Consider the following 27,530-nt stretch of genomic DNA (forward strand, 5'->3'; position numbering starts at 1 on the left):
AGCAGTTTCTCTGCAGGCATTTAATTTTAGATCTTTTCAGTCCCCAGACTTTTCCAGGCTTTTGCTCTGGGCAAAAAAATCGTCTATGGGAGAGAGTGTAATGAAAAGCTGGCATTAGTGAGATCTATTACAACAAGCAGGAGGCTCTGAAGGAACAATGCAAAAGATGAAAAAAGCACAGGAAAAACACAAAACGGGAAAAATCTTTTGTTGGCCAAGATAACACCATATGTCATTTGCATCTATGAATCTGTGGCCTGTGCAATCCTGGTGCCACAGGGGATAACATCATAGTAAGCCTGGAAGGCAACTCGAGAGTTTATCTAGAGCATTCTTCTTCTTTGTAGGATTAAAAGTCTCTTTGATTCACATGTGCAAGGTCAGAACTCACTACCCCTTCCTTTATCCCAGCAGTGACCAAACTAATCCCTGCTTATTCACACCCCTCAGTGTCTTGACTGAGACAATCTGAAAGATTTAAGAGGAACTGGAGTGAATTTGTTTCATTAAGTAATTTCAGAAAGTTCTGCCTCAATTTGTAAACCCCTTTAATGACACTAATGACCTTGTTATTGCTATCTGTGTTCACAAAATGACAGAATCACAGAATATGCTGAGTTGGAAGGGACCCATAAGGATCACTGACTCCAACTCTTAGCCCTGCACAGGGCCATCCCGAAGAGTCATACCATGTCCCTCAGAGTATCATCCAAATGCCTCCTGAACTCTGTCAGGGTTGGTGCTGTGACCACTTCCCTAGGGAGCCTGCTCCAGTGTCCAATCACCCCGTGGGTAAAGAATCTTTTTCTAATATTCAACCTAAACCTCCCCTGACACAACTTCAGGCCATTCCCTCAGGTCCTGTCACTGGTCACCACAGAGAAGAGATCAGTGCCTGCCCCTCCTCTTCCCCCCATGAGGAAGTTGTAGACTGCCATGAGGTCTCCCCTCAGTCTCCTCTTCTCCAGGCTGAACACACCAAGTTGACCTCAGCTGCTCCTCATACGGCTTCCCCTCAAGGCCCTTCACCATCTTCGTTGCCCTCCTTTGGACACTTTCTAACAGCTTAATATCTTTCCCATATTGTGGTGCCCACAACTGCATACAATATTCAAGGGGAGGCCGGCCCGGTGAAGAGCAGAGTGGGACAATCACACTTGCTTTGCTTATCATTTAAATGCAGAGACTGATTTGCCTTTAGGTGAAGTTAAAGTCTGCACAGTGCATGCCTCAAACCAAAGAATGAGGGCTGCAAAAATGATGAATCCTCACACATTGTGTCCTAGTTACAGGGACCGGGTCCAGTTTATCACTACGTGGGTATAACCAAAACTGTGTATTCTATACCCTCTAAGTCATTTGTGATGGACTGTTAAAAATGGATCATTTGCACACCTGGCACCTCAGGCTACAAGCTGGGTGTTAAAGAAATGCTGTGAGGCAGGGGAGTGTTCTTCTGTTTTCACACCAGTGACTCGGCTGTGATAACTCCCCCTAGGGAGGCATTAGCACTTTCACATCCAGTCTGAGGGGTCATCTCTGCTAATGGACCATAATGGACTGGCATAATAGGCACCTGCATCCACGTAGTGCATCAATGATTCCAAAAATATCCCTTGACTCACAGAGTTAAATCACCCTTTGTGAAACTCCCCATGCTGGGGGAGATAGTGGGCATTCCCATCTGAATTTGAGCATAATAAATTTTGGGGTTTGGCACCACTCGTTGGATCCAGAGGAGGACCAGAACTCCAACAGGACTACAACTGCCACTCTCGACAAGACTGTGATCATTACTCCAACAGGACTGCCACCATCATCTAGACCAACAGGTTTTCCTTTCCTTCTACTTTGCACCCAAGGGAGCCATGTGGTGCTCAGCACAGGGGTTGACAAACACTGTTCTATTCTTTTCCCAGGGTGTGGGGTTATACATCTGTCTTTGGGGGTTAAAATCAGTTTTTCTCTGTATCATTGTATTTATGGTAATATTTTTAGTAAATTGTAACTCTGACTTGTAATCTCTCTTGAGATGGGTTCATTTCTCCCACCAGTATACTTTTAAACCAACACACATTGCTATTAATTAGATGCAACCTTTCTGTCGCATTCACTGCAGCTGTCTTGGGACAGTTATAAGATAAGTCTCAATGGCAGAACTGCCCTATGCAAGCATCTACACTAAGCTGAATGCCCTCTGCTTTCCTAAGAGGGAAGCCCAGAAACCCTGAATGCTTTTCTTTCATTTACACGCATTGTCCTGCCTTAAAAATAGCTAGGGGTTAGTGTACTTGCAGAACTAAACGTGAGATTGTGTCATTTTTAAATTTCAGAGCAAAATTCTCTCCAACTTACTGAGCAGACTCATATTTCATCCCTCTCAAGCATCTGAAATGGCTTTTCCAACTGGAATGTATGCATGCATGTCTTAGAAGAGGTAAAACAAAGGCTCCTACCATTACGCAATTTCGAGTTGGAGTTAACACATTAAAAAGAAGAAAGCTGTTCAAAAGATATAAAAGGTTTCTATTGGCAGTATATCTTTTCATTTAACCTTTTTGGTTTTATACCGTGCTTCTGTTCACACAGATGCAGGGAGACCCACAGATGGGCACGGTGCTGCTGTGATACAGAGCATAGCCAGCAGAAAAATGAGCTTTCAGAGAGGGTTCAGTGCAAACCTGTGCTGTGTTATGTGTAACTCTCTGCAAATGATCCTTAATAGTCATGGAAATGAGTTCCATTTGGCATGAATCACAAGAACTGCTAAGTGAAGGCTTCTAAAATGGGCCTGTTAGGAAAGAGAAATAATGAGCTGCTGTACTTTTTTTAACACTCATTAAAGTGGGACAGCTGTTGTTTAACAGTTAACTGCAGGAAATAAATGCCAAGAGTCATAGATAACTGCAGGTAAGGCTACCTACCCTTTATCTGAGCAATTTGCTTATCATACCTAAAGTATCACACAATCGAAGGTTGGCATTTTTTGAAAACTATCTCCTAATGACAGGTATCAGGTATGGCTGTCACTAAGAAGGTGGCAAATGGATCATATCAAGGACCCCAAAAGTTCTCATGAAGAATTTCCAGCTAGGCAGGTGCATTATAGCTAAGATATCATGTTGTGTGCTTCTTTCATACCAAGTAGAATTACCACGGCTAGAACCTCTGGAGTGATAGTCCCTAAAGCATATGCAACAGGCTGCTTATAATCCCTTAACCACATGTCCCATGCCACATGAAGCTTCTGCTGCAGGTGAATAAACACTGCACCTTCTTGCTTTCATTGCAAGTCAAGTCTCTGTGCTGTTGAGGATTGCCTTCTTTACCTTCTTGGAGAATGACAAACACAAGGCTGATTTATCTTCATAATATATCAGCTTGGAAGTCCAGCTATAGCTGGAAGGCAAGGGCTGTGATCTGAATCCTCACAGGCAAGGGCAAGAACCACAGCCAGATCTTCTCAGCTGTTTATGCTCTGGACATCAGGGTCTTGAATTAGAGTGTGAGGGAAGAGGCAGCATTACCCTCCCAGCAGCTGTTACCAGAAGCAGCGGGAGCTCTGTTCTGCACGAAGCACAGTGTGCTCTGAGCGTCCTTTCTAGGTCAGACCTCTGAGGAGGGAGAGTACCTAGTTTGAGATGTTTGTAGATGTGCAGTAATGACTAAGCTATTCCTCCCTAACAAAACTCAGGCAGCTGAGGCAACAGAAAGCATGAATTTATAATCCAAGAAAACTTCATAGGTGTTTTTAGAGTGGGGCCAGGGATTTTGAAAATCATGTTCCTGGAACAAACTGTTCTTTAAACCAAACAAATTGTTTATAAAACTGGTGTGCCTTCACCCCTTAACAGTGCTCTAGTGGCTGTGTTTCAGGGCATGTCAAACAGCTCAGCTTAATCCTCGTTGATTTAAATAGTTGAGGGACAGTAAGGAAAGGCTCAGGGTATGACTTACTTTTAAGCTGAGACACTGGGTAATTATATTAACTATTGGCTCAGACCAACTCAAGTCGGGGTGGGGGGGATGGGGATAAAGGGAGAGGTCAAAGTTCATGGAGGAATGCCCTACCCCATATCCAAGCCCCTGAGAGCCTACTGGGGCAGCCCCAAAGCAGCTCTCAGACCTAGGACACCGGGAACACTCCCCCATTCCACACTCTGGAGCCCCTAACCCAGCCCCAGATTGGATGGCACAGTGGAAGTCCCGCCTGGGGGTGGGAACTGTGGGCACAGGGGCCATAGCACATAAAAGTAGCAATGCGTGCTCTCTATTGGTTGGTTTGAACCCTCCATTTTCTGGACTCGTGTGGCTGGACCTATGCTGGTTCAAAGGCTGGTAGCTATAATTCTCTTTTTCTCTCTCTCTTTCTCTACTTTTTCTTCTTCTTCTCCTCCTCCTCCTCATCTCCCTTCTTAATATTTTGGGTAGCTTGAGACCAGATGGGTTGGATTTTACTAAGTTATATGGGTTATATGCTAAGTCAGTGCTTTGTGGAATACTTTATTTTGGTTGAATATTACCCTTAAAACTTTTGCCAAGTACTCATATTTTCTAAAGCTTACCAGTAAAAGTACCTTCAGAGAAAAAATGCAGCTTTTCTCCTTTGTGCTCTCTTTATGGTGTTAAAACAACTGAAGGCTCTTCTAACAATCTGGAGGGTGAATATTGTCAGAGCCTTTTATATTTTTAAAGTAAAAACCCTTCAGTGAGTTCATAGCTCGGGGCCTGGAGTCTTACAAGCTGCTGCAATTACTTCTGACTGTATACAGTTTGTATGAGAATTCATATTTTTGCCATCTCTGTCTTTTGGCAGATATTATTCCACCACTTGCTCATACTGCCTAAATGAAGTGGAGAAGAGGTGCCTTTCATAAAGACCTCAAGAAAATAATAATGTTGCCATACAGTGGAGAAATTTGTCTGGAGGGAAACACCAGCATATAAGGCCCTCTTTGCTGTTATCCACCATATTTGACAATATGATCAAAACAGCATTGTTTAAGGAAAAAGTTGTTTGAAGATTGTTTAAAAATTCTTTGCTATGACTCAGAAACCTTACCAACACCTTGGAAATCTTAAACAAATTGGAATTGTAATGAAGGCAGTCTCACATATTCATATGTTAACATTGACTGTTAGCTTGTAAGAAAGACAACTAAATGTAATTTACGAATATCTTTGTCCTTGCATGACCGCAGAACAGAATTAAGCAGAGTATACATTCACCATACACTGTGACCAAAAAATGGTCCAAACAAATATTCCAGACCAATAAACTGCTCTGTCTGTGCCTTAGTGTAATCAAAACATAGTTGACTAGGCAGGAGCAAACTGTATGGCAGCTATCAGTATTCTTGGGGAGAAAATGCTCCAGAGCAAAATTCTCAGTTTAATTCACCAAAGTACATTAAGTCATCACTCATTAATCAAATGTAGTTATGCCTTCAATAGTATGCTTACAATGAATGCTTTTATGGGTTAAATAGCATTTTGGACCTGTTCAACATCAGATCTCCACAAATAAATTCAAGTCTCTTTTAATTTAACATTTGTGAGGACAAAGGAATTCCAACACACACACGTAACTTGCCACAGAAATGTAGGTGGTCCAGACAAGATGCTATAAGTATTTTCTTTCTTAATGATTTTAAGCTCAAAGGGGCTGTCATCAAGCAACCTATTAGCCATTCTGAAGCAACAAATCCAATCAACCTGAAGCATTCAGCATGAGAAGTCTGTAGAGCGTATGCTTCCCATGGGATTTGCAGAGCACAAAGATATTTCAAACCTAGAAAGATGCACAGCCATCCCAAGCTTGTTTTTAAAGAACTGTCAAATTCACAGTCAATATTAACACATCCATTACAGGAATGAAACAATTTTTTTCTAGTACGTGTAACATTCACAGGCAGTATGTAGTGCAATATGGTAGGCAACACATAGCAGGAATAGGATTCAAAGTCCTGTTTTTGAAAGAGGCTGAAACCTCTACAGAGCATATTAGACTATTCAGGTACCGTCTGAAGCACTCAGCACCACTCAGGGCCACAAATCTCATCAGGTACACCAATGAGAAAGGATATTCCAAAATAGGAAAAAGAACATATTTCAGCCAACTGAAACAGCTGGACACTTGGAAAACTCCCAAAACCCCAAGCATCCAGGTTGCCTAAAACCATCCCTCCTCAGCAAAAAAAAAAACCTAAAAATACACCACCACCTGCATTAGGGGTAGTTTCCTCCCAGTTTGTTGCTATCAAACACAATCTATATGAACAAACCTCTTTCAGGAACAGCTGGGGGAAAGTTGCTGGCTCCTCATCTGTCTCATGGTACATGGCTGTCACATGTTAGGATAGGATTTGAACTCAGGTCTGGCACCAGCATCTTACGCTTCCAATCATACAAGTGATCTCAACCAGCAAACAAGTCACAAACAAACAGGCCTCCAGCATCATACCTTTGGGAATCACAGTCAGTAGGAAATCCTACTTGCTAAGCAGAACATCACTTTCATTGACAAATCTATCCTATCACTGTCTGTCCACTGCACGAATGACAAATGCACTGCTCAACATGACTTAGAAGTGACACAGCAGTGAACCCAGCAAGTATCAATTTTTTCTGTTATGACACAACATGTTTGGTTTTCACTCTAGAGGGAAAAGCTTACAGCAGCAATAGCCAGCCTGAACATTCTGTAGGATGTATATACACTGTCATACTCCATGACAATGTATTAGGCAGTAAGGAATGAAAAATCTCTAAAAACTGCTTCTATTAAACCATACCTTGTTGCTAACTGCAAATGTGATCAGTCTGTGTTGACATGGCAGGATGCGTTTTCTAGCCTTATTGGACTTGTTTATCCCAAGTTCATTTGCACTGCCTCATCTGCTATAGCAAGTCCCAGCAGATGGCATTGTGTTACAAGGAAACATTACCCTGGTGCCAGTTGCCTTTCTCTCAGCTCTACGAGTTCAGAGGGGAGTTTTGAACTTCTCTTTCCTTGAGCATATTCTTACTTTCTTCTTGCTCCTGTCGTTTTGCCAAGCCTGGCATATAGTTACAACATTTCAGCTGAGTGGAAATACAGAGGAACAAAGCCAGAAGGAGATAGGAAAACTTTATGTGATTTTTATCTTCATTCTTGTAGCTCTCTTTCAAAATACCTCACCTTCCTTTGCTCCCCAAGGCCAGAATAATCTTCATGTCAGCCCACTGTATACAACAGGCTGATAATAATTGTCATCTCTCCTGATATGCTGTGGTCTTGTCTTTTCTAGGAGACAGACACTAAGGCAAGAGTAAATTCAGTGCTGAAATATCTCTGAATGCAGGTGCCAGTGAGACATAAAAGGTTTAAGCACAGGCATGTGAATGCAGTTGTCTGTAGTTCGGTGAGAAATAATCCAGAATGGCAGATTGAAACAGTGGGGGTTTCCAGACCTATTAAATAATGAGAGCTGGGGGTGCAGGTACAGCAGCCTCTCAGAACTGTTGTAACTGCTAGCATTAGTATTCAGTTCATCTTCATCTGCCCTTCCATCCATTTTCCCAATTCCCTGCTGATCCAGCTCTTTGTCTTCAGGTCTTCTGCATGGCTGGCTTTGTTCCTAAGATTAGAAATCATATCATGCAGATGGAGCAAAGCCGTGCTGTGATTCAAGGTTACAGAGGTCACAACAACAGTCCTTAGCTCAGTCCATGCTCTTGTATGCTACTGAGTCATGCTGAACTGTTGTGCCCAAGCATATGAAGCTGGACTTAGAAGTATGAAAATCTGGTGATGTCCTATAATGCAGTAGTTCAGGGCCATAAAGGTCTGCCAGTGTGAGATATAATTCCCTCATCTTTATTACAGAGCTGGTGACCATGAAGCATCTAGCTCCCTAGTGACTGTAGCCAGGTAAAATCAGTGAGAAACAGGCATCAGCAAAGAACTGGAATAAGTGGAATCACTTAAAAAGGAAGATATTTGAGTGTAATCAATCTGTTCAACTGTGGAAGATGCATAAAAACAATGAGAGCAAGTTAATTCTGGTTCACTAAATAGAGCTTCTTCAGCATCTGCTTTGCTTAGTACCCTGCTAGTTTGCATGCCCGGCTGTATCAATGCATGTATACATTTGAGAGCCCTTATTCAATATGTCACTAACTGTTCACGGTTTAATTGCTGGAAGGGTACCATTTCTGTGCATGAGATTCTGACTTTTGATAATTACTGACACGAGCAGGAGTTCCTCTGTCACTCTGTTGCTTGCAAAAGAGCTGGCATTTCAGTACCTTTTTCCTTGTGCTTTCTATTATCCAGTCACGGTCTGATCCATATGTAATCGTGTTGTGTGTGTGTGTGTGTGTGTGTGTAAAGAAACATCACTACTGTGCCATAAGAAACCTGGAGAACCTTTGCTCCTGATGGAATACACTGCTGACGGCGTCGGAGCACAGGCTCTGCAGCGACTGGCCAGACGTTTTAAAAAGTCGGTCGGTTTTAGTCTGGGCAGAGCGGGCAGCCTGCTCCGTCTCTTATGCCACATGCTGGCAAGAGCCGCGAATTACAGCTTCCCAAGAACAGAGACATTGTCAGCGGGTAGCTGGAATGTGGAGCTCAGGCGCTCAGGGTGGTGGGAAAATCCTGTGAGCAGAGGTACGGGAGGATGTGCTGGCACACCGCCGAGCTGTGCGGGGCACCTTGCACCCACAGAGCTCACATCCGACACAGCTGATGCACTCCAGTGCCCGCACTGTGCTCTGCAGCGCGCTGGCAGGATGTAGTTGCTCACATGAAACACTAGAGTACTATATTTTTCTGGGGCCTGTGCAGACTTTGGCTGGCTCCTTGGAGGCCCACATGTCTGTGTGGTGTTCTCTGTTCTGGTACTGCAGATGGTCATGGCTTAATCTCTTGGGCTGTACGGGCTGTGGAGGAATGCTTGTCTTTTTCCATTCTTCAGTTTCCTCCTTTGAGGCTATGCATTGCTTCCGAACAGGATTTATCACAAGCTGAAGGGGGCCACCTCTTTTCAAAATCTGTGCAGTATAGCATTTTTATATGTCACACATCAGCATCTGAAACAGATAAATAAACATAGTGTATTATTAGCAAGTGCTTGATATGCTAGGACTTGGTCCAGAACCCACTGAAATTGGAATTTTTCCCAAGGCGTTTAGAGAAAATAGTTGAGTGAAAAAAAATCAAGATTAATTCTAACATCTGCTCAGTGTCTGTGACATGCTGTGTCACTGAACTATTTCCTAACTTATTAGCAGGTTCCCAAATCAATGTGGAAAAGGCACATACAGGGTTGATATCAAAACCTTCTCTCCCCTCTCTAAGCTGTAAGCGGGTAAGGAACACAACTTGCTAGTTTGCAGCCTCCTTACCAGACGAGTAGTCACAGGAATTCACTAGAGAAAACTCTGACATTTCTTTCCTCTCCCTTCTTCTTAAAGTAATTTTTTTGGCAAGGACATAAGGCCATGAATGATTACAAGGGGATAGGTACCAAGTGCTGCAGGTGAGGAGAGAAGGTTCATTGCACCAAGTTTCCAGAGGTTATAACAAAATAGTTTTCAAAAATCCTCATACAGCTCCCTACTGTGACTCCATTTCTGATATGTGAAAGATTGAACTGAGCTTTGAGTAGCACCAAAAGACAAAATTCAGTGTTTTGGGATGTAAGAAGAGGCAACGCTAGAGGAAGGTATTAGGTTTTTACTTAAAGGAATATGTGGCAGCTGAGAGGTAACAGAAATTCTGGTACAGTGAAGGGACTGTTTCTTTAAGATGTACAGATGATTTTTCGCCACATAATATTCCTCCCACACACATAATATTCCTTGCACACACACTTGTAAATAATCTGCACACCCACAGCCTTCTTGGTAGCCAGTTAGATGTCACTAGTTAGGGTTAACATCTCTGCATCCTTCTCTCCTGCACTGGGCTTCAATACAGCTCTCATCCTCCCTAAAATACTTTGAAAGCTGTAGGTGGGCAGATCACAGCCAGAGTGTTTCTCCTCCTTTGCTTTCATGATCTCTCAGCTTGCACAAAAAAATTTGGTGGCAAAGAAGAGATGAGAAAGAAGAGCAAAATTGTCAACCTCATCTTTCAGCCCGTACCTTCCTTTCCATCTTCTGTTTCTCACCTCTATTTGCTGATAAGCATATAAGTGGCTAATGGTGAATATCCTGTCGTACTCAGAGACAGTGCTGAAGGTCAGGGTCACTCCTGGGGTTGCCCACAGTAAAGCATTTATATGTGCTAGAGCCACATATGTGCTTTATGCTCTTTGCTCCTCCTGTGTGTATCACAGCAGGATATCATTTCACCAAAACTCAGTCAGCAGGAACAGGGAAAAAACCCTCTTTATTCTCTCGCTAACGTTTTTGCTTCATAAGCTCTCTGGGGCAAGGACTATGTTTTTTATTATCTGACTGGGAGGAAGTGGCCTTGATTTCTCAGGTAGCTTTAGACACTAAAAAAAGAACAAATACTGAACATCAGCAACCTTACAGGTATGGGCAGCCAGAGGCAGCAGGTGTTCACCTTGCACTACAGGTATGAAACATGTCCTCTAACTAAATGTAAAAATCCTTAGCAGGAGGCAGCTGACAATGAACAATCCCAGGAAATTCATGTTTCATGTTGAATTTAACCTAATGCCTGCTGGGAAAATTCAGTGAAGGTGATAGCACTTTAAAACTTGGAGTGCCAGGTGGTTATGGTGTGGTGGTGCATTCCCTCTCCTCTTCCTCCTCCTCCGGCTGCACCGTGATCTCAAAAATGCTCATGAGGCCTCAGCCTCAATGAACAGCACCTGGGCTAAGCCCCTCTTGAGCTTATCAGAAACACTGTCTACTCCCAGGAACTTAAGCTGTCTAATGAGCTTCTGATTTTTAACAAACAGCCTTGGGAACGTCTCTTGCCTGAGAAACAACCCAAGTGGAACAACATTTTTGTTATCAAACTTCCAAAGAAAGTTACTGACCCAAATTGTGGCCAGGATGAAAAATTACTATGATTAAAGCCAACTCTCTTGTGATTCTATAAACAGTGGTCCTTAGTGAGATCCTCTGAGCTCTCCTGGACCACAGCAGGTTGCAACCAACAGTCTTTCTCTGAGTGGGACTATCCTCAGACCTAGTGGACTCTCAAGTTTGCAATATTTGAAGGACTGCCACCAAACGCCGAGGACAGAGCCTAGGCTGATACAAAGGCATCCTACACGAGTCCTTCACTGAATTTGAGGAGAATTTTTCACAGGTATGTACTTTGTACATACTCTTTAGGTCTGTGTGCATGTGAATGTGAATATGCTGTAGCAAATGTACTATGAAGGTTGCTCTCTTAGATTCTTAAGTACATTAGATTTGTAACTAAGGTTTATAAGTGAGTTACTGTTGTGTTATAGTAAATTCTATATGACTCTGTTGCTAAATTGTTTAAATTAAGCTACTCATTAAGTGCTGTTAAGTGCTGTTGAACCTTTAGGCCTAAACTGTTGGTCAAGTCAGGGCCTAAGTTTGGCAAGGGAGTCCACTCTGAACCTTGTGACTCAGTGGGAGGGTCTCCCTTATTCCTTTTTATCCTTACCATTTCCTATCCATACGCTTCCCCCCACCCCTCACCCTGCCTTTCCTATCCTTACACTTCCCCACACTCCCCTCAGCCTCCATGTAAATAATTTTTGGGTTGATTTTGGTTTTAGATTTATTGATTTCAGATTTTAGTTTGCTTTTCCTCTGTGTGCTTTAACCATCTAGTAAGTAGTAGAGTGAACCTTGCCAGTGAATTTTGTTGCACTTTCACTTTTATATTAACCCTGCTTTTGCTGATATCTTTGCTGTGATTCTTTAAGCAACCTAAAACATTCATTTGCTACATATGGTTATGAACATGATGCATCTCACCAGCCACTTTATATCTCTGTTTTATATTTCTCTAGTTTTATTTCACTCATTAGAGTAAAATAAAATGACTTTACTCTGAGCCATTTTCCAAGAGGAGCTACTAACAGGATGGGAACAATAAAGTCACTTGTGTATTTCTAGCCCTTCTGAAACTGCAGGCTGTTTCAAAGCTCATCCTGCTGCCAGGCCACCACTCATTGCATGAGTTCTTGTGCTATAGCAGATGATCACAAGAGGACCCTATTAACATAAATAATTCTTTGCTTCTGTGAATACCTGATTAAGTATTTCAGATTAATTTGGCTGCTTATTCAAATGCTTTCTGTCACTGTTCCCAGTGTGGTGGAGCAGCAGAGAGCACAGACCCTGGTCACAGAGTAGTTAGGGTTGGAAGGGACCTCTGGAGATCATGTAGTCCAGCCCCCCTGCCAAGGCAGGGTCATCTAGGGCAGGTTACACAGGAACACATCCAGGTGGGTTTCGAACGTTTCCAGAGAGGAAGATTCCACAACCTCCCTGGGCAGCCTGTACCAGTGCTCCGCCACGCTCATACTCCCTCACATCCTTGGTGTGTTGTGGAGTTGCCCCATGGCCGTGCCTAGGGGAGGCCCCTGTGCCTGGCCATCTGCATTGTAGCCCTTCCACGGGAGTGACTCCTGGCCCAGGGCCTGTTAGCTGAGGAGAAATGGCTGGGACTCAGGCAAACAGCACCTGTGGCCTTGAGCCCTTCCTCAGCACAAAGGGTCTGGGATAGGCTGGGGCAGCCCAGGTGTGCCCAGGATGGAGGGCTCACCTGTGCCACAGTGGGGTGGGTTTGTTTTTCCTCTGACTCCTGAGCACTGCCTGTCAATGGAGGGGAGACAGCACTGAGGAAAGGCCAGGAGGGAGGTTTGAGCCTGGTAATTTTTCCCCTCTGGACCCAGTGAGGGCCTGGCTGGAGACTGAGGACATTTGAAGGCGGGGCAAGGTGCCCTGGCCGTGAGGGAATTGCAGCGGAGTTGTGCAGCGCAGTGGGCTCGGTGGGGCCTCCAGGGCCCTTTCCCACAGGAAAGGTGGGGGTGTGAGCCCGGTGAGTCACAGGGAGAGCTGCCACCCCTGAGCAGTGGGGACCTGTCAGCTGCAGCCCTGCAGAGGCCAAAGGGGCCGAAAGGTGCGGGGATGCAAGGGTTGGTGCCATGGTTGAGATGGTGTGAAGGGCCCTGCCCTTCAGCGGTCGTGGGCACAGGGGCACAGCTGGCTGGGCTGGCAGGGCAGGTGCAGCCATGCGGGCACAGCCCCGGAGCCTGCGGGCAGCAGCTGATGGGGCTGTGTCACTCACACCCAGTGTCGCTCGCAGCAGCTGTTGAAACTGCCGGTGCCCAGCGTCCGTTGGAAGATTCTAGTGGCTGGAAGGTTCTGGAAGGCCCTCAGCAGTTCTGGCAGTTGCCACAGCAGTTGCTGCAGCACTTGAAGGCTGCTCCTCTAGCCTGGCACCTGCGCTCTGGTTGTAATGGTAACTAAGCCGCACCTCCTTTTCCCCTTCCCCCAGCCCACACCTGGGAAGGCCAGGTTTTGACCCCAAAGCAGGGACCTGAGGAGGTTTTGCGGCTGTAAGTGACCCAGCAGGCACCGCTGCGGCGTAGAAGCTGCTGGGGAAGGAGTGGGTGTTCCACAGCAGGGCTGGTGCCAGCAGGAAATCCACTGAGAAATCTTTGCTGGCTCAGGAGGGCCCTGTGCCTCCCACTGTTGGAGACTGCGGGGTATCCAGGAAATTACCACTGTGTGCATGGCCTGTTCTCAAATTATTGCTGCGCCTCCTCTTTTGGCCACTGTCAGAGGCAGGGACTGGGCTAGAAGGACCTTTAGCACATGTTGTATGTAATTTTAGGAAGCTCTTCGAACTGCTCTCTCCCTGAACATCACGGCATTTTTTGACAGCCTAAGTGCAGGCCACCTGTTGCAAAAGGAAAGGAATATGTATGTTAAACCGTATAACAGATCTAGTGGCCTGTGCCATACCTGTATTTTTTAACATACACCACAAAGTCCTAGACAATTTACGGAGCCATTTGAGTTTCCATGCAGAACCAGTGTTGAAATAAGGGTACTTAACTGAGCAGATGCTGTGTTTTAAGACACTTATGATATAACAACTGAAAGGCACTATGTCTATACCTTGGATCAAGTCCAGGCAAAAATAATATATGCCACACTAGCAGCAGTCATGCCTGTATTTCAGGAAATCTAAGTTTTCTCAGGGCTAGCTTCGGAATCCCCCCGAATTGTTGCTATATGATAAGAAAAAACAAACTAAGATGCCAAGCCAAAGTTTTACAAGTGAAAACCTAATTAGAACAAATATATTCCTACAAATTGATGATTGCAGTTTTCATATGCACATTTTTATCAAAAATAAGGAAATTTGAAATATGAATTTTAGTATTTTTGTGAGTTCTCTTAAGACTCTTCGCTGTCGTTGTCTCTGGTGAAGATAGGGCAATGGTGAGTCATAGTCATAAAAGGTAGATTGTAAGACCACTTCCGATGAAAAAGATTTGTATGCATAAACTAGAAGTAATAGGGGAATCTGTGTGCTTCTTTCCTAAGTTTGAGGTTCTGCTTTGCACTGAGTGAGTTTTAAGGTGGAAGGTATCAGGAGCAGGTTATAGGCCAAAATAACCTTAGGGACACAAAGATGATTAGAGGGCTGGAGCAGCTCTCGTATGGAGACAGGCTGAGAGAGCTTGGGTTCTTCAGCCTAGAGAAGAGAAGGCTCCAGTGTGACTTCACAGCACCTTCAAGTACCTAAAGGGGACGTAGAAGAGAGCTGGAGAGAGACTTTTTACAAGGGCATGTAGCAACAGGACAAGGGGGAATGGCTTTAAACTGACAGAAGGCAGGTTTAGGTTAGATATTGGGAAGAAACTCTTTACTTTGATAGTAGTTAGACATTGGAACAGATTGCCCAAAGAAGTTGTGGATGCCCTATCCCTGGAAGTGTTCAGGACCAGGTTGGATGGGGGCTTATGAGCAACCTGGTCTAGTGGAAGCTGTCCCTGCCCACAGCAGGGCAATTGGAACTGCATGATCTTTAAGGTCCCTCCCAACCCAAACCATTCTATATTCTATGGTAATTGATACAGTGACTGATACCAAGCTCACAAGCCACAAGTTCAGCACCATCAGTACAGTGACATTTTGTCAGAGCTCTAGGTTACATTCCATGCTCTCTTAGTCGCAGTCCTTGAAGGGGTCTTGGCACCTCTATGATGAACATAGCAAAAAATATATCCTCTGCACTGTTGAGTGGTAGTGGCACAAAGTGTGCTTCTCTGTGTCTGCTGGCAGGAGAAACTAATTTGCTTTAACTGATACAAGGCTTTTAGTCACCTGCAAAGGAGAATGAAGCAGTTTGCCCCTCTGTGAGCCACCTTGAAAGGCTGTGAACTCAGGAAACTTGCCTACAACAGACCTGTAACAGTTCAGGGTTTTTTGCTGGTCTCTTTGTCAAAACAGATTTTATTTGCGTTTTTGTGCTTTCTGTGGGAATTGTTTGACAATGACAGCTGGCTAGAAGTCTTTAAATGGCACATAGGATTTTAGGGAGCAAAACTGGAGACTATGGCAATGAGCCCCGTCACTGCATCAGTCAATTCAGAGCCTTCACAGTAGAGTTATGGCTTCTGAGAATCAAAGAGTCTTTCTTTTCTACAGCTATATTTGTCTCTTTTTTAGCTGGTTTCACAGTTAACCAGGATTTCTCAGTCTCAAAACTGTGAATCTTTTTTTTTTATTTTTTTTTTAAATTTCAGTTTAATTCTTGTGTCTCTGGGTTTCTGTTTTTTAAGATATGTGTCAACAATTCATGTTACTGAAATTCTTTTAAAATTTTTGTTTAGGGGTTTTGTGGCAACTCCCTCATTGCTGAAAGGATTATAGTAAATTCCTTATTACTCTGCTGTCACTCCAGAGAAACTATTCCTTCACTTGGACAGCAGAAGATTTAATGGACTATTACTAATTAAAAGAGTGCAAAGGCTAATGCAGAGGCCAGTAAGAGACTTTCTGGGGCAGAAGACCAGTCCTAGCTTTATCATATGGCAATTCTGGATGTAGTAAAAATCCCTAAAACCAGAAGTAAAATCAAAACAAAACAGAAACCCCCTACTCATCAGATAAAGCAAAGGAAATAATTTGATTTACAGTCTGCTTCTACAGAAGGCCTCAATACTACTGTGTGTAGAATCAATGATTCAAATAACTTGTTGACAATTGATATAATTATTTCTAAATATTCAAATTACCTGATTGCACCTAGATGTATGCATCATAAATGCAGGAGGTACAGCCTAGATGAGGAGGAAATGTGATTTTATTTTTCAATTTATTCATTTTTACTAGGTAAAAGGACTCAGAAAGGTTAATTTTCATGATCCTCAACAGACATCACTGAACTTGTCTTTATTACATTTCTTTTGGTAAGTTAAGTAGTTGAACCTCCTCAGTTATGGAGGCGAAACTCACTGTCGTTGTTAATATTTAGGAAGACTAAAAAACACCCTCAAGTTGTGTGATTGACATGCAAGTAACGTGAGTGTTTATGTTTTCTTTCTACAAAATCAAGTCTGCAGTGCTAAGTAGGTTATTCCTAGGAGAACATAACCATTGGAGAAGCAGCAGTTAATTCAAAGTTAATTTGTTTTTAATCCATCTCAGCGTTTTTGCCTTTCTCTCATGATACAAATTTAAATTTCATGTTTTCTTCTACTGTAAGTTCAACTATGTACTTATGGTTGTTTAGCATTTTACAATTACACTGGTGCTTAGAAGGTTTTAATATGTGTCAGATAAACATCTGAACTTGATTCTTCTTTTTTTTTTTACATCTTTATTAGAAGCCATGATGAAGCTACTGGATCTGATTCTGCTACAGCTGAGAGTAGTGTTAAGTTAGGATTGATTGCTGAAGTCAAATCATTCTGCAAGCGAAGTACAAAACTGACTGTAAAGTTCTTTGGTAAGACCATTTTTATTAAAAATGTGCATTGATTTCAGTGGCATTGTATCTTCTTACATGAGGGAATACTGCATCTGAACAAAACAGATGCTGTCCACCAACAGCTTGCACTATTGGGTAAATTCCTGTGGAAGCAAGCAGAAACTCTCTAGGAGACCAGAGAAATAATTACTGGCTCAAAACAACTGAAGTGTGTGTGTGGGGGGGGGTAGCAATGCAAGTTCTGCTGGGGTGGGGCTGTACGCTGCCCCACACCCTACCACTGGAGCCTCTGGTCCAACCCCAACGTGGCTACCAAGCTACTGGCACAATGAAAGCCCTACCTGGGGAGAGGGCCCTGGGAGAACAGAGCAGATAAAAGGCCGTGACACAGGGGTGACGCTGACAGGTCCCACTGCCCTGGACCTTACAGCTCCTGAGACCTCGCTGGATCCAGGGTGGTGACTACTGATCTTTCTCTCTCCTTTTTCACTCTTTTTCTCTCTTTCTTCTCCTGACATCCTGTTCTCGAAATCTGGGTATCTTAAAGTTGGACTAAGTCAGTGCTTTCTGAAGTGCCTTAATTTGATTGGATGTTTGCTTTAAAATTCTCCAAGTACCTTATTCTCTAAAGTTTTCCAATAAAAGTTTACTATTCAACCTCCTGAGAAGTTTGTTCTTTTCTCCTGTGCACCGCCAAAGGGAATCGAAGTGCCTAAGCCCCTTTAAAAACGTGCCAAGTGAGCTCAGTGTGTAACAAACTCATTGCCAATTTATGTCAAGATTGGAAGTATCTCACAATAAATTTCTATTACAGAAGAATCCTACTGGCTAGATGAGCTTTAGTTAATACTTAAATCACAGATATATTTCTGTTTATTAATTTATTTTGAGTTAACTGAAAAAAAATCACTGCGTATTTACAAATATGTAATTTTGATTTATATCCATTTTAATTTATATCCACTTTTATTTTAAGGATGTCAGGCTGCCTAAGTGAAGCCCTTCAGGAAAGAGGTAAAAATAAATGAGACCTACTGGAACTCTTTTTGCATTCCCTTTCCTCTGGAAGCCTTGTCATTGTATACAACTGCCCAGTCACAGAAGCTCATCTCTCTAAACAGAATACATTAAGTCAAACTATAGCGCTTTTTTTGGAGATGGATACCAGTCCTATATATGCTCTTGTGCTAGAGAATCAGCAATTGAAGAGTGAAGATTTTGACATGCTAGAAAATACTGGCATGACCTCTGCTGGCAGAGGAAAGTTATCAACAGATTTTAATGCTCAGAGTATTGAAACCTCAGCTGAAAAGCACTCTCTGCAAAGAGGCTTCTCACTAACTCATGCTGACCAAGAAGGCAAAACATCCATTTCTGGAATCTCTGATCCTCTTGAAGTTACTGAAGAACCTCAGGAGTGGAATTTAAAACCTGATCTAGAGATACCATATCAAGCCAAAATTGCATCAATACCACTATCTTCTTTCCCATCTAAACTACAGCAACTACTGTCAGCTGCAGCAAAAAATGTCTCTGAAGTATGGCAAGCTACAGGAAAAGAATCTGTAATTTATGTATGGCCATTAATAAAGTTAGAAGAGGCTTCTAACTTTTGGAACAATTTTTCGAAGTCTTTAATACCAAGCAGCCAAAACTTTCCAAGACACTGTTCTAGTCCTGACATAACTGAAGATGTGAAATGTTCCCAGATAATCCCAGAGAAACAAGAGCCAGCCAGAAAGACAGCAAGATCCTATTCTCTTATTGTAAAATCATCTAACACTGATGTTTCAGAAATTTTGAAGTCACTCATCACTATGAAGAATGAGGATTATAAGGATATGTTACCACTTTCATCTATCAGTTCTATCGAAAAGCAAGTGGAAATTCCTCTCTTTAACGGAAATGCTCTAATGATCTATAATAGGCAAGTCTATCTTCTATATGTAATGAGGCATGAAGATCTGACAGCAGAAAGGGAAATGGTTTGGTATCATCCTATGTTGCTTGTGAAGACCATGGTTTGGCTCATTACATGTGGTTCTATCCATAATCTACCTTTCAAAGTTCCACATCCACTGCTGCCAAGAGAGAATGCTGTGAAACAGAACATAAAATGTCTTACAACCTGTGCTACCCCCACACACCAAGACAAAACATCAAATGAAACACATTCCTCTTCACATGAGATGACTACCATCTCTCAGCCCAAGAACTGCTCCCCTTCTACTGCGAAAATGCAGCAGGTAGTAACCTATGATGATCAAGTGATTTTCTGTGTATGTACAGTAAATTACTTTCCTCTTAGATATAGCTGAATGCAAAGTGCATTTTTCAAAATATCGCTGTGAAAGATGAGTGACCTGGTTTTGTTCACATTTTTGTGGAGAAGCCAAACACAAATCCAGTGGAGAAAATCACTGTAATCTGAATTTAGGCTTGCAGGTCTATAAGACTTTACTGTTTAAAAAGAAAATAAAATAATGCTGAGGGAAAAAATAAATTGTGAGATATATCAAGATTTTTCTAGTATTTGAACAGGACAAAAGCACTGCACTTAATGGGAGCAGCCTGTTGCTATTTAGAGAACACTAAAGCAGAATTTAGTATAATGGCAAGATATTTCCCAAGGGAGAAGGTGGGGTTTCTGAAAACAGGTGATGAGTGCCATCATGATCACTAAAGCAGTGAAAGAATAGAGAAGGGCTGGCTTACAAGGTCCTTCCTGAATTAAATTCCTCTGGCAAAGCCACATCCCCAAGGTAAGAAAGACTGCAGAAGAAAAGCTGTGAAGATAAACTGGGGTGGGAGAAAAATTACTATCCAGCACTTACTTCCCGACAGTCAAATTCTATTCTTTCCTGTTTCAGTTCCTCAACGAGACTGTATCTCCATCCAAAGAAAGCTTGGAAAAAAGAAATGAGGAAGAAGCACCTGAGGATAAAGACAAAGAACTAAGAAAGAAATTTGGTATTGTTAAAGATGTAAGGGTCAATCTCACCAGGCTAAGTACCTCTGAACTTAAGAAGTATAGTGGTAAAGCTCCTGCACATAAAAGGAAGGTAACCACTAGGGCAAAGAACTGACGAAAAGTGCCAAACATACTTACCTAGCCATGTACAAATACGAAGTATGCTTCACCTTGAAATATTCATTACACAACATTAGCACACTTCTCAAAAATTTTGAGCATTTGACCCCACGATATAAAACGTTTTCTATTTGAGAATCTCACCACACTTACTTTTAAAATGTCAGGATCTGTCTATCTTCTTTTTTCTCCCCTAGTTCTTGCAAAAACTGCGGACAGAATGCCAGCTGTTGCTGAAATCTTTTCTGGGTCTGTATTCTGTTTGGCACTCATACAACTGCAACTGAAACTAGAAAAAGTGCCTTCTGACCTCTTACTGATAGTAATGGTTTGCAGTCGGTCTGTGCCAATGTGTATCTCATAGGCAGAAACAGGAAGCTCTTCATACCTGTGCTAGGCTCTTTCTGGTTTGGGCATATACTGTTCATTTTAAGGTGCCAGAAGCACAAACCACATATTTATAGTCATTGACCTACTTTTGAAAGAGTCTTGCCCTATGGCCTTGTTTAGAAGTATCTTTTGGCAGTTTTGCTTGGTATCATCAGAGACTCTGGGAATAGGTGTTTGCTTTCTCTAATCCCTCAGATTTTCAAACTCTCAGTTCAGAATGGCCTCTTGTATCCATTTTCTATTTTTCTACAACAAAGCTCTTAAGACTGTTTCAGCAGGCAGACTGGACATGCATTTCCAAAAAAACCTTTGTTCAAGTTCTTATTCTACAGATAAATTAATGACCAATAATGAATTAGTATTTCCCCTATATCTGTCTGTTATCTCTTGTTCAGCGTTAAACTTCCATTTCTGTCAACTGGATTTCAAACTGTCATGACCCAACCTTTCCAAGATCTCTGAGAATGGTCTGCTTTTGTTGTCCCTGAATGGGAGCATCATTGGTGTACCCTCAGCATTCATGAAAATATACTGTATCTTTTTGTGAAATATTTCAGGGCCAGGTAAAGCAAAAATTTCCAAAGAATATATTGAAAAAGCATAGGTAAAACACCTAGATTTTTTACCTTTGTGCCAATACCCTAATGAAACATCCATTGCAAGAAAATTAGCGTTGGCCATCATTTCTCCTACATATGCTGAGGCAGACTCTGAGAGTAGTCAAATTTTTATGGTGTTTCTCCATCTATACATACTATAATTTTTCAGCATATGTTCCAGAAATCAAATAGGATCAAACACCTAGTGAAACATTTTATGTTTGGATTTATTTTACAGCTGTTTTACACAGATGCTTCCACTTGCTGAACTGCAGTGGAGCGCTTTCCGTTACAAAGTTATTAGTAGTTCTCATTAACCTTAACAGTTATCGACTGCTTTTCAATATTTTCTGCTGCCATGTCTTTTTCTTTGCAGATTATATTCACTTTGTTACATTCTGTCCTTTTATGTAGACTCTGATCTTTGCAGTTAGATTCGTTCAAGTAATAAAAAGATTTTGCATCTTTAAACTGTTCTTCATTTCTGTCTTTCTCTGGTTTGTGTATGTAAAGGTTATGACAGTGAGATTAACCTACATTTGTTGAGTCTTGATGGAGGACCCTTCAAATGCAAGTGCCCCTTGCTAAAGGGAACACCTCTGCAAAATGTTTTGGTTTATATACATGACTTACGAGAAGAGTAATTATCGAAGTAACTGGAATACTGGATCTTCTAGAAAGACAAACATCGTATTCCAATGTTGAATGCAATGGAAGAAAAATTGGTAAGGATATAACTAAATACATAATACATATACTGTTCAATATACAAAAAATAGTACTCAAAGTGAAGGGGTTGCTGGAGCAAGAGAAACATGGTAAGTAGGTTACATCCAGAGGGCAAGAGAATGACAGATACTAAAAGATTGTGGAACATGGTGATAGGGGAGTAAGAATTTTAATGTATTGTGAATAGCAGATAGAAATGATGATTCAGAAGCTACAGTGTAACACAAAACCAATATCTAAATTGTTTTCCTGATTTTGGTATCCAGTATGATTATTAATTTTAGTGGAGGTAGTGTGCTGCTTCCCAGTCCTTTGGCCCAGTCCCATTAGCAAAGTACACAGGAGCTGATGGCAAATATAGTCACATAGCTTTGTTTGGAGCTGTAACAAACATCCTGAGGGCAAGAGTCCTTCATTTTCAATCACATGATGATAAAGTTGAAAATACTGACATTAAAAATTACTGGGGAAAAAAAGTGATTTAAGATTGTGAAGTATTTTTTTAAATTTTGAAATATTGTGCTGATTATGATGTCACCAAAATTCTGAGATAAACTGTAGCCAGGGAAATGCTAGGAATTCGACAGCTTGGGAAAATGAGAGTGGGGAAGGGCAGGAGAGCTGTATGGAAAAAAAAAATCCTATAAAAGAGGAAGTTGAATGACTGACATGTACTATACTCAGTATTTTGCCTTTTACATTTTCAGCAAAAATGTGTACTTCTCTAAGAATTATTCACCTTGCTTCAAGGAGTGGCGGAGCAGTGGCAGGGAGACTGTCACCAGGGTTTTATTTGCTTCCAGTGAACGAAGACTGATATTCATTCTTCTGTTACTCTCTTCTGCCTCTCAGAAGCCTCTACTTAAAGAACCTTTTCCACTATGCTGTCTCTGTTCTTAAGCTTCCAAATAAGATGATGTATACATCAGTGGAAGGCTTTATAAATAAGACAGAATTACAAGAGTAAAAAGAAAGCTTTCTAGGATTTTTATGTTGACAACTTATGTTTCCAGGAAAGTACATAGTACATGAATCATTTACACTGCATAAAATCAACAATAACTCTGTGGGTTTCCTAAATCAAAGTGTTGTTAAATCAAAAAAATTGTAATGTGCCTCAGTAATGACTCATGTATGTCCTTTCAGTTATTTGCCTATGTTTATAAATCCAGTCCCTAAGGCAAAAAACATGTGAAACGCTCCCAAGACCTCCCCTTCGGGGAGTCACAAATGGTTCAAAATTAAATACTTAGTAAGTTCTTCCACATAAAGGGTTACCTCTGATTAGCCAGCCAGCTACTGGAGCTGATGACTACTGCCTCTTGGTGCTAACGTGTTCATATTTTGTTGGCTTACGCTGCAAGAGCTCAGTACTGTGCAGTGTGCCTGCCTCTCCTCCAGCACAGCGCAGGAACTTTGAGACTGCACGTGCCTGGGTGTTCTTCCCATTGTGACTTCTGTGACTTCCTTGGCTGCAGGACATGAATTTGAATTTGAACAACCACACTGCCATCAGGATGTCATGGATGGAAATATTTCAGATGTGAAGGGACACCATTACTGCCTTCAGCCATGAGCTGTTGTCAGGACTTTGCTGTTATTACTCAGACAGTGGCTCTCACCTTGAGGTGCCATGTGAAGCCTGACTGGTTACTAACCAGTTTGGGTTCATCAGATCTTCTATGCACAGTAGTATTTTAGGTGTCCACAGCCACTCTCCAAACCATTTTCATTTCAAACAGCACATGAGAAGTAATTTTTTAGCACATGGTTGATTTATCATTATTGATTATATTATCATCATTGGTATTAGCAACCTTCACCAGGATACCTGATGCCTGTGGCTCCTGCAGCTGTAGCCTCAGACTTAAGGAGAAGGCTGATCTCTTCTTTCAAACAGAAACACAACCATTCTTAGTGTTTTCATGTCCATTTGCACTGTGGAGGTTCAATTATGCTGTGCATTCAGATCTAAAAGTGGACTGAAGGAGAATATGCTTAAATAGCAATGCCTTTTCTGTTGGATGACTGGAAAGGCTACACTAAAGGAAAACATATTTCTAAAATTCCTCTGTGTCATCTTTCCCCTACTTTAGAAGATGGGTTGAGGGATGCCTCTCTGCACCTTTAATGTTTGTCTGCTTCATTCAGCCTATTGTCCTTTAAACAAGAATGTATATTCTGGATCTTTTCTCTGGCATTCTGTGCCATTTTTTGGCCTTCATGTATACTGCTATGTGCCCATGATGGCGACTTTCTTCCGAAACCCCAAGAAATCCTGACCGTGTTTAGGAGGATGCCAAAGGTGAGTGCAGCTCAGTAGTCCTTGCCTTGGAAGCTGACAATGTTCACATTGGGGGTGGGAAGTTTGACAAGCACTAGGAAAAGGCTGATTTGGCCATAAAAGATTGAAAGGTGCCTCCCTCTCTCTTCAAGTGAGATGAGAATTTCTGTATCATCGCCCTCTCACCTCCTTCCATCTTTGGCTGAAAATCTAGTCAACATCACTGACAAGCACAGTGGACACTGATATCTGGTGCTACCAGCCCCACTTTTTCCTCCCAGCTTGTCCTGAACTTAGCAAGCATTGCAGCTTCTGAGTTCCCCCTTTTGGCCTGGGGGCAAGCTGCTGCCGCTGCCTCCAGTTACTCCTGCCCTGCTGTGGAAGGTCTCTGTCCTCTCCCACAGGAGCTACCACCTTCACTTTGCAGGAGCTTCTTGCTGTAAGAATGGGTGGTGTAGCATCAAGTAGAGCTAAGATCTGCTATCTGACCTGCTGAGCATCTTGAAGGAGCCAAGAGGCATTTTATGACCAAAGCCATTAATGCTGGCCACAGTAGACAGTGGTCTTAAGAAGTGTACCTGGATAAAACCCTGTCTGGGGTCTTCTGCATGGTGCAGGGAGGGTACTGGGGGAAAACTCTCCTCTGGATTTTCCTATGTGATGATCCTGGAACTTAAGGCACAAAAATCCAGTTGAGTGAGAATTAGTAACATTTAGGAAGTTTAAAGTGACATAACATGTTGATCCCAATTTACCTATTTTGTACTCAAATTTACATATGCTAAATGTTAATGGGGAAGTATACTAAAGGTACCACTTCATTACTAATTTAATTGGCCCAACAGAACAGAATTTCAAGCTACAGTTACAAAAAATTAACTCAATTACTTTTTCAAACCAAACTGAGCACAATACAACAGCTGACAGTCAGTCTGAAGTTGAGGAGTGGAAGAGAAACTCCTTTAATACCCTTGTTACTATGCTGAGAGGAAATTAGTGAGTTATTTCCTTGAAACTTGCACTATCTAATAATACACTGCATTCTCTGTACTGGTGACATTTGAAACATGCACAGTGCATAATAAACAAGAAGACCTGAAAGTTCAGTGAGAGATAAAACAGACCTGAAGGGCTACCTAATAATGTGTTACAATCTGCTGACATATAAGAAGAGGCTTAAGACAGGAAACCAGGTGAAAATGTATTGCCTGTGTTACATGTGGTGTGAGAGTGAAAGACCTAACCTTTGCTTCTGGTCTACACATCGTATAAATCTATGAAATTGCCACATACATTTTGTTGACTTAAAAACCTGTCTAGTCTCTGAAAGAGCAAATTCCCTTCCAACTACAGTAGTCAGATGATTTGTTTCTGGAACTGCATATAATACCATCTATTAAAATATAGTCTGATTTTCCCAGTGATTTAAGAGAGAAACAGTGTTAGGACACAGATTAGTAATTTAAATGTAGGTAATTCCCTTCTGCACTTCCCATTAACATCAATCATTATAATCAACTGTCTTTATATATCTCTTTCTTTGTACTGAAAATACAGAAGTCTAGAAGCACAAGCATTGTGAGTTCAGATGAGAGGATCAAGTCAGCCAGGTTAGAACTGAGGACAGCCAGAAAAGGGGGTTTCCTGCTAACAGGAAACTTGGCATTTTTCAGAATTGGGTTTCAGTTTGAATTAGATGAAATCTCTTTATTCTTCGCAGTCCTCCAGTCAGCAGGAAGCTACTCAGATGCTGGAACAGCTCAGCTAAGCTGCCTCTGTCCTAATACCAACAGTAAAGCCAGGTATCAGTGTTACTGAAGGCTGGGGCTTCCCAGACTCCCTGACTCCCTGGCCAGTCTCCCAGGGGATGGCTGTGGGCAGACATCTGTGGAGAGGAAGATGGGGTTATCTCAGGACTCTGGACACTCAGCAAAAGTCCACTGAGTGCAAGAAGTTTCAGTTTCTAAAATGTGGAATCTAACAAATAAAATTTGTTCCATGCAAAAACTTTAAACCTAATCTTTTAGTCTGAAAGCTCTGTCTAAGCCACCAGTTTTCATAACACAAAGGAGAAAGGTGATGGATACAGAATCATTTGTGCAGTTGCCATAGCACTAACAACAGTGGGAATTGAAGTTTTGATTTATGGAAACTCCCATAACATACCTCTGTATCAGCAGTCTTTTCTGGTCTCTTTTCAAGTGTGATGCCTGGCTGCACTCCAAAACCACAGTCCCTCATAATGCCTAGAGACATCTTACTGTTTCTTTTGCTCCCTTACAAACACAGGTGACTTCTCCACTGTTCAGGCTGGAAAGTATGGCAAGATGCTCCACTTGTACAGGGTGTGTTTGGCACCCAGCACAAGACAGGCCTTTAGCACTCAGTTTACACTAATAAGAAGAAAATACAAATAATACACCCCCTCCCCCCCCCCGCTTAAAACCATTATCAACATATATAGTTCTGTAACAGGTGGTTATTATTATTATTATTATTATTGGAGATATAAAGGAATTTTTTTGTTTAATTAGCGGTCCAGCTCATCTGTGATAAGAATATGACTCATTGGTATAAGAATGAGGTCCTGCAGATTTCTGACTTTTATGAAGCCAGGGAAAATTGAAGGTATTTGTTATTTTGATAGAGGTACTCAGAAATATTGCAAAATGATACTTCCAGTGCTTTCAGATTTTGCAGTGCACTCTGGAAAGGGAAAACTACCCTGCTGGCCAATTATCCTAAATAAACCATACCTGAACCTTGAGCTACAGCACATTTGTCCTGGATTGTTTCAGCTTGGATCTGACATGCTGTCTTGTACAAAAATTGTTTTGTGCTATGTCCTTAAAGACCTTCGTACAATTCTCTGCTAGGCAGACCTTTTACAGCCCTACTTTCTACTGTCATGTGGTGGAAAAAAAACATTACTCACTGCATGCTTGGAGCCCAAATCAGTCTGGAACACACTCGCATTTTGTTCATATTTTTCTGGAGGTGCAATGACTGCAGAGGATAAAATCCCAGGCTCTAAATGGTTTTCTGCCTATTAGGCAAACAAACAAATGTCCCCTGTAGGGTTTGCACAGAGCCAGAGGCTGCCTGAAGTTTTTCGAGTTGTCATTCTGGTCTGTCACAGTGTGGTTGAGGTGAAAAAACAGCTTATATGAAAAACTAAACCTTCTCCCTCTGCAGACATGCTTCTTGTGTGCCTGAGTCAGCACTGATAATGTTATGGAAACCCCAACCTTCCCTTTTTTTTAAAAAAATAACCCTGAAAGGCCACTCAAACAATATACAAAAATCTTATAACTCAGGCACTCAAATTTAGAAAAAAGGACTATAACTTGTAGCTAAATCAGCAATCTTATATGGAAGCTGTAAAACCGCAGGGCAAGCTGCGAAAAGGCAGGCCACTTCTTGTTGCCTAACTTGATCATACAAGGTAGAAAATACTTGATTTAAACTTATTTCCAAGAATAAAATCAGTGTTTTGTTTTCACACTGCAGGAACATTTATAAAGATGAGTGGTTGTC

General features: G+C 41.9%; 1 protein-coding gene and 2 long non-coding RNA genes across 10 annotated transcripts; 1 reads left to right on the forward strand and 2 right to left on the reverse strand.

Annotated features, from left to right (window-relative positions):
* Window positions 1-2,505: 2,505 nt before the first annotated feature.
* Window positions 2,506-13,492, reverse strand: LOC135411305 (uncharacterized). The gene is made up of 2 exons (XR_010429086.1): window positions 12,716-13,492; window positions 2,506-9,075 (listed from the first exon to the last, which is right to left on the reverse strand). It is a non-coding gene; the product is annotated as an uncharacterized LOC135411305 (long non-coding RNA).
* Window positions 4,217-27,530, forward strand: LOC135411302 (uncharacterized). 8 transcript variants are annotated; one of them, XM_064648691.1, is made up of 5 exons: window positions 4,217-4,334; window positions 11,067-11,275; window positions 16,797-16,918; window positions 17,877-19,146; window positions 19,771-21,451. In XM_064648691.1, the coding sequence occupies exons 4-5, from the start codon at window positions 18,058-18,060 to the stop codon at window positions 19,984-19,986; spliced, it is 1,305 nt and encodes a 434-aa protein (XP_064504761.1). In that variant the 5' UTR covers window positions 4,217-4,334; window positions 11,067-11,275; window positions 16,797-16,918; window positions 17,877-18,057; the 3' UTR covers window positions 19,987-21,451. The 8 variants fall into 8 exon arrangements, with proteins under 8 accessions (XP_064504761.1, XP_064504763.1, XP_064504767.1 ...); XM_064648697.1 differs by lacking the exons at window positions 4,217-4,334; window positions 11,067-11,275 and adding exons at window positions 13,282-13,414; window positions 27,504-27,530 and having other exon boundaries at window positions 19,771-19,884; XM_064648695.1 differs by lacking the exons at window positions 4,217-4,334; window positions 11,067-11,275 and adding exons at window positions 13,282-13,414; window positions 25,714-26,007 and having other exon boundaries at window positions 19,771-19,884.
* On the reverse strand, window positions 13,759-23,120 carry LOC135411306 (uncharacterized). The gene is made up of 2 exons (XR_010429087.1): window positions 22,988-23,120; window positions 13,759-13,855 (listed from the first exon to the last, which is right to left on the reverse strand). It is a non-coding gene; the product is annotated as an uncharacterized LOC135411306 (long non-coding RNA).

This window comes from Pseudopipra pipra, chromosome 3 (assembly GCF_036250125.1).
Source record: "Pseudopipra pipra isolate bDixPip1 chromosome 3, bDixPip1.hap1, whole genome shotgun sequence".
NCBI lineage: Eukaryota > Metazoa > Chordata > Aves > Passeriformes > Pipridae > Pseudopipra > Pseudopipra pipra.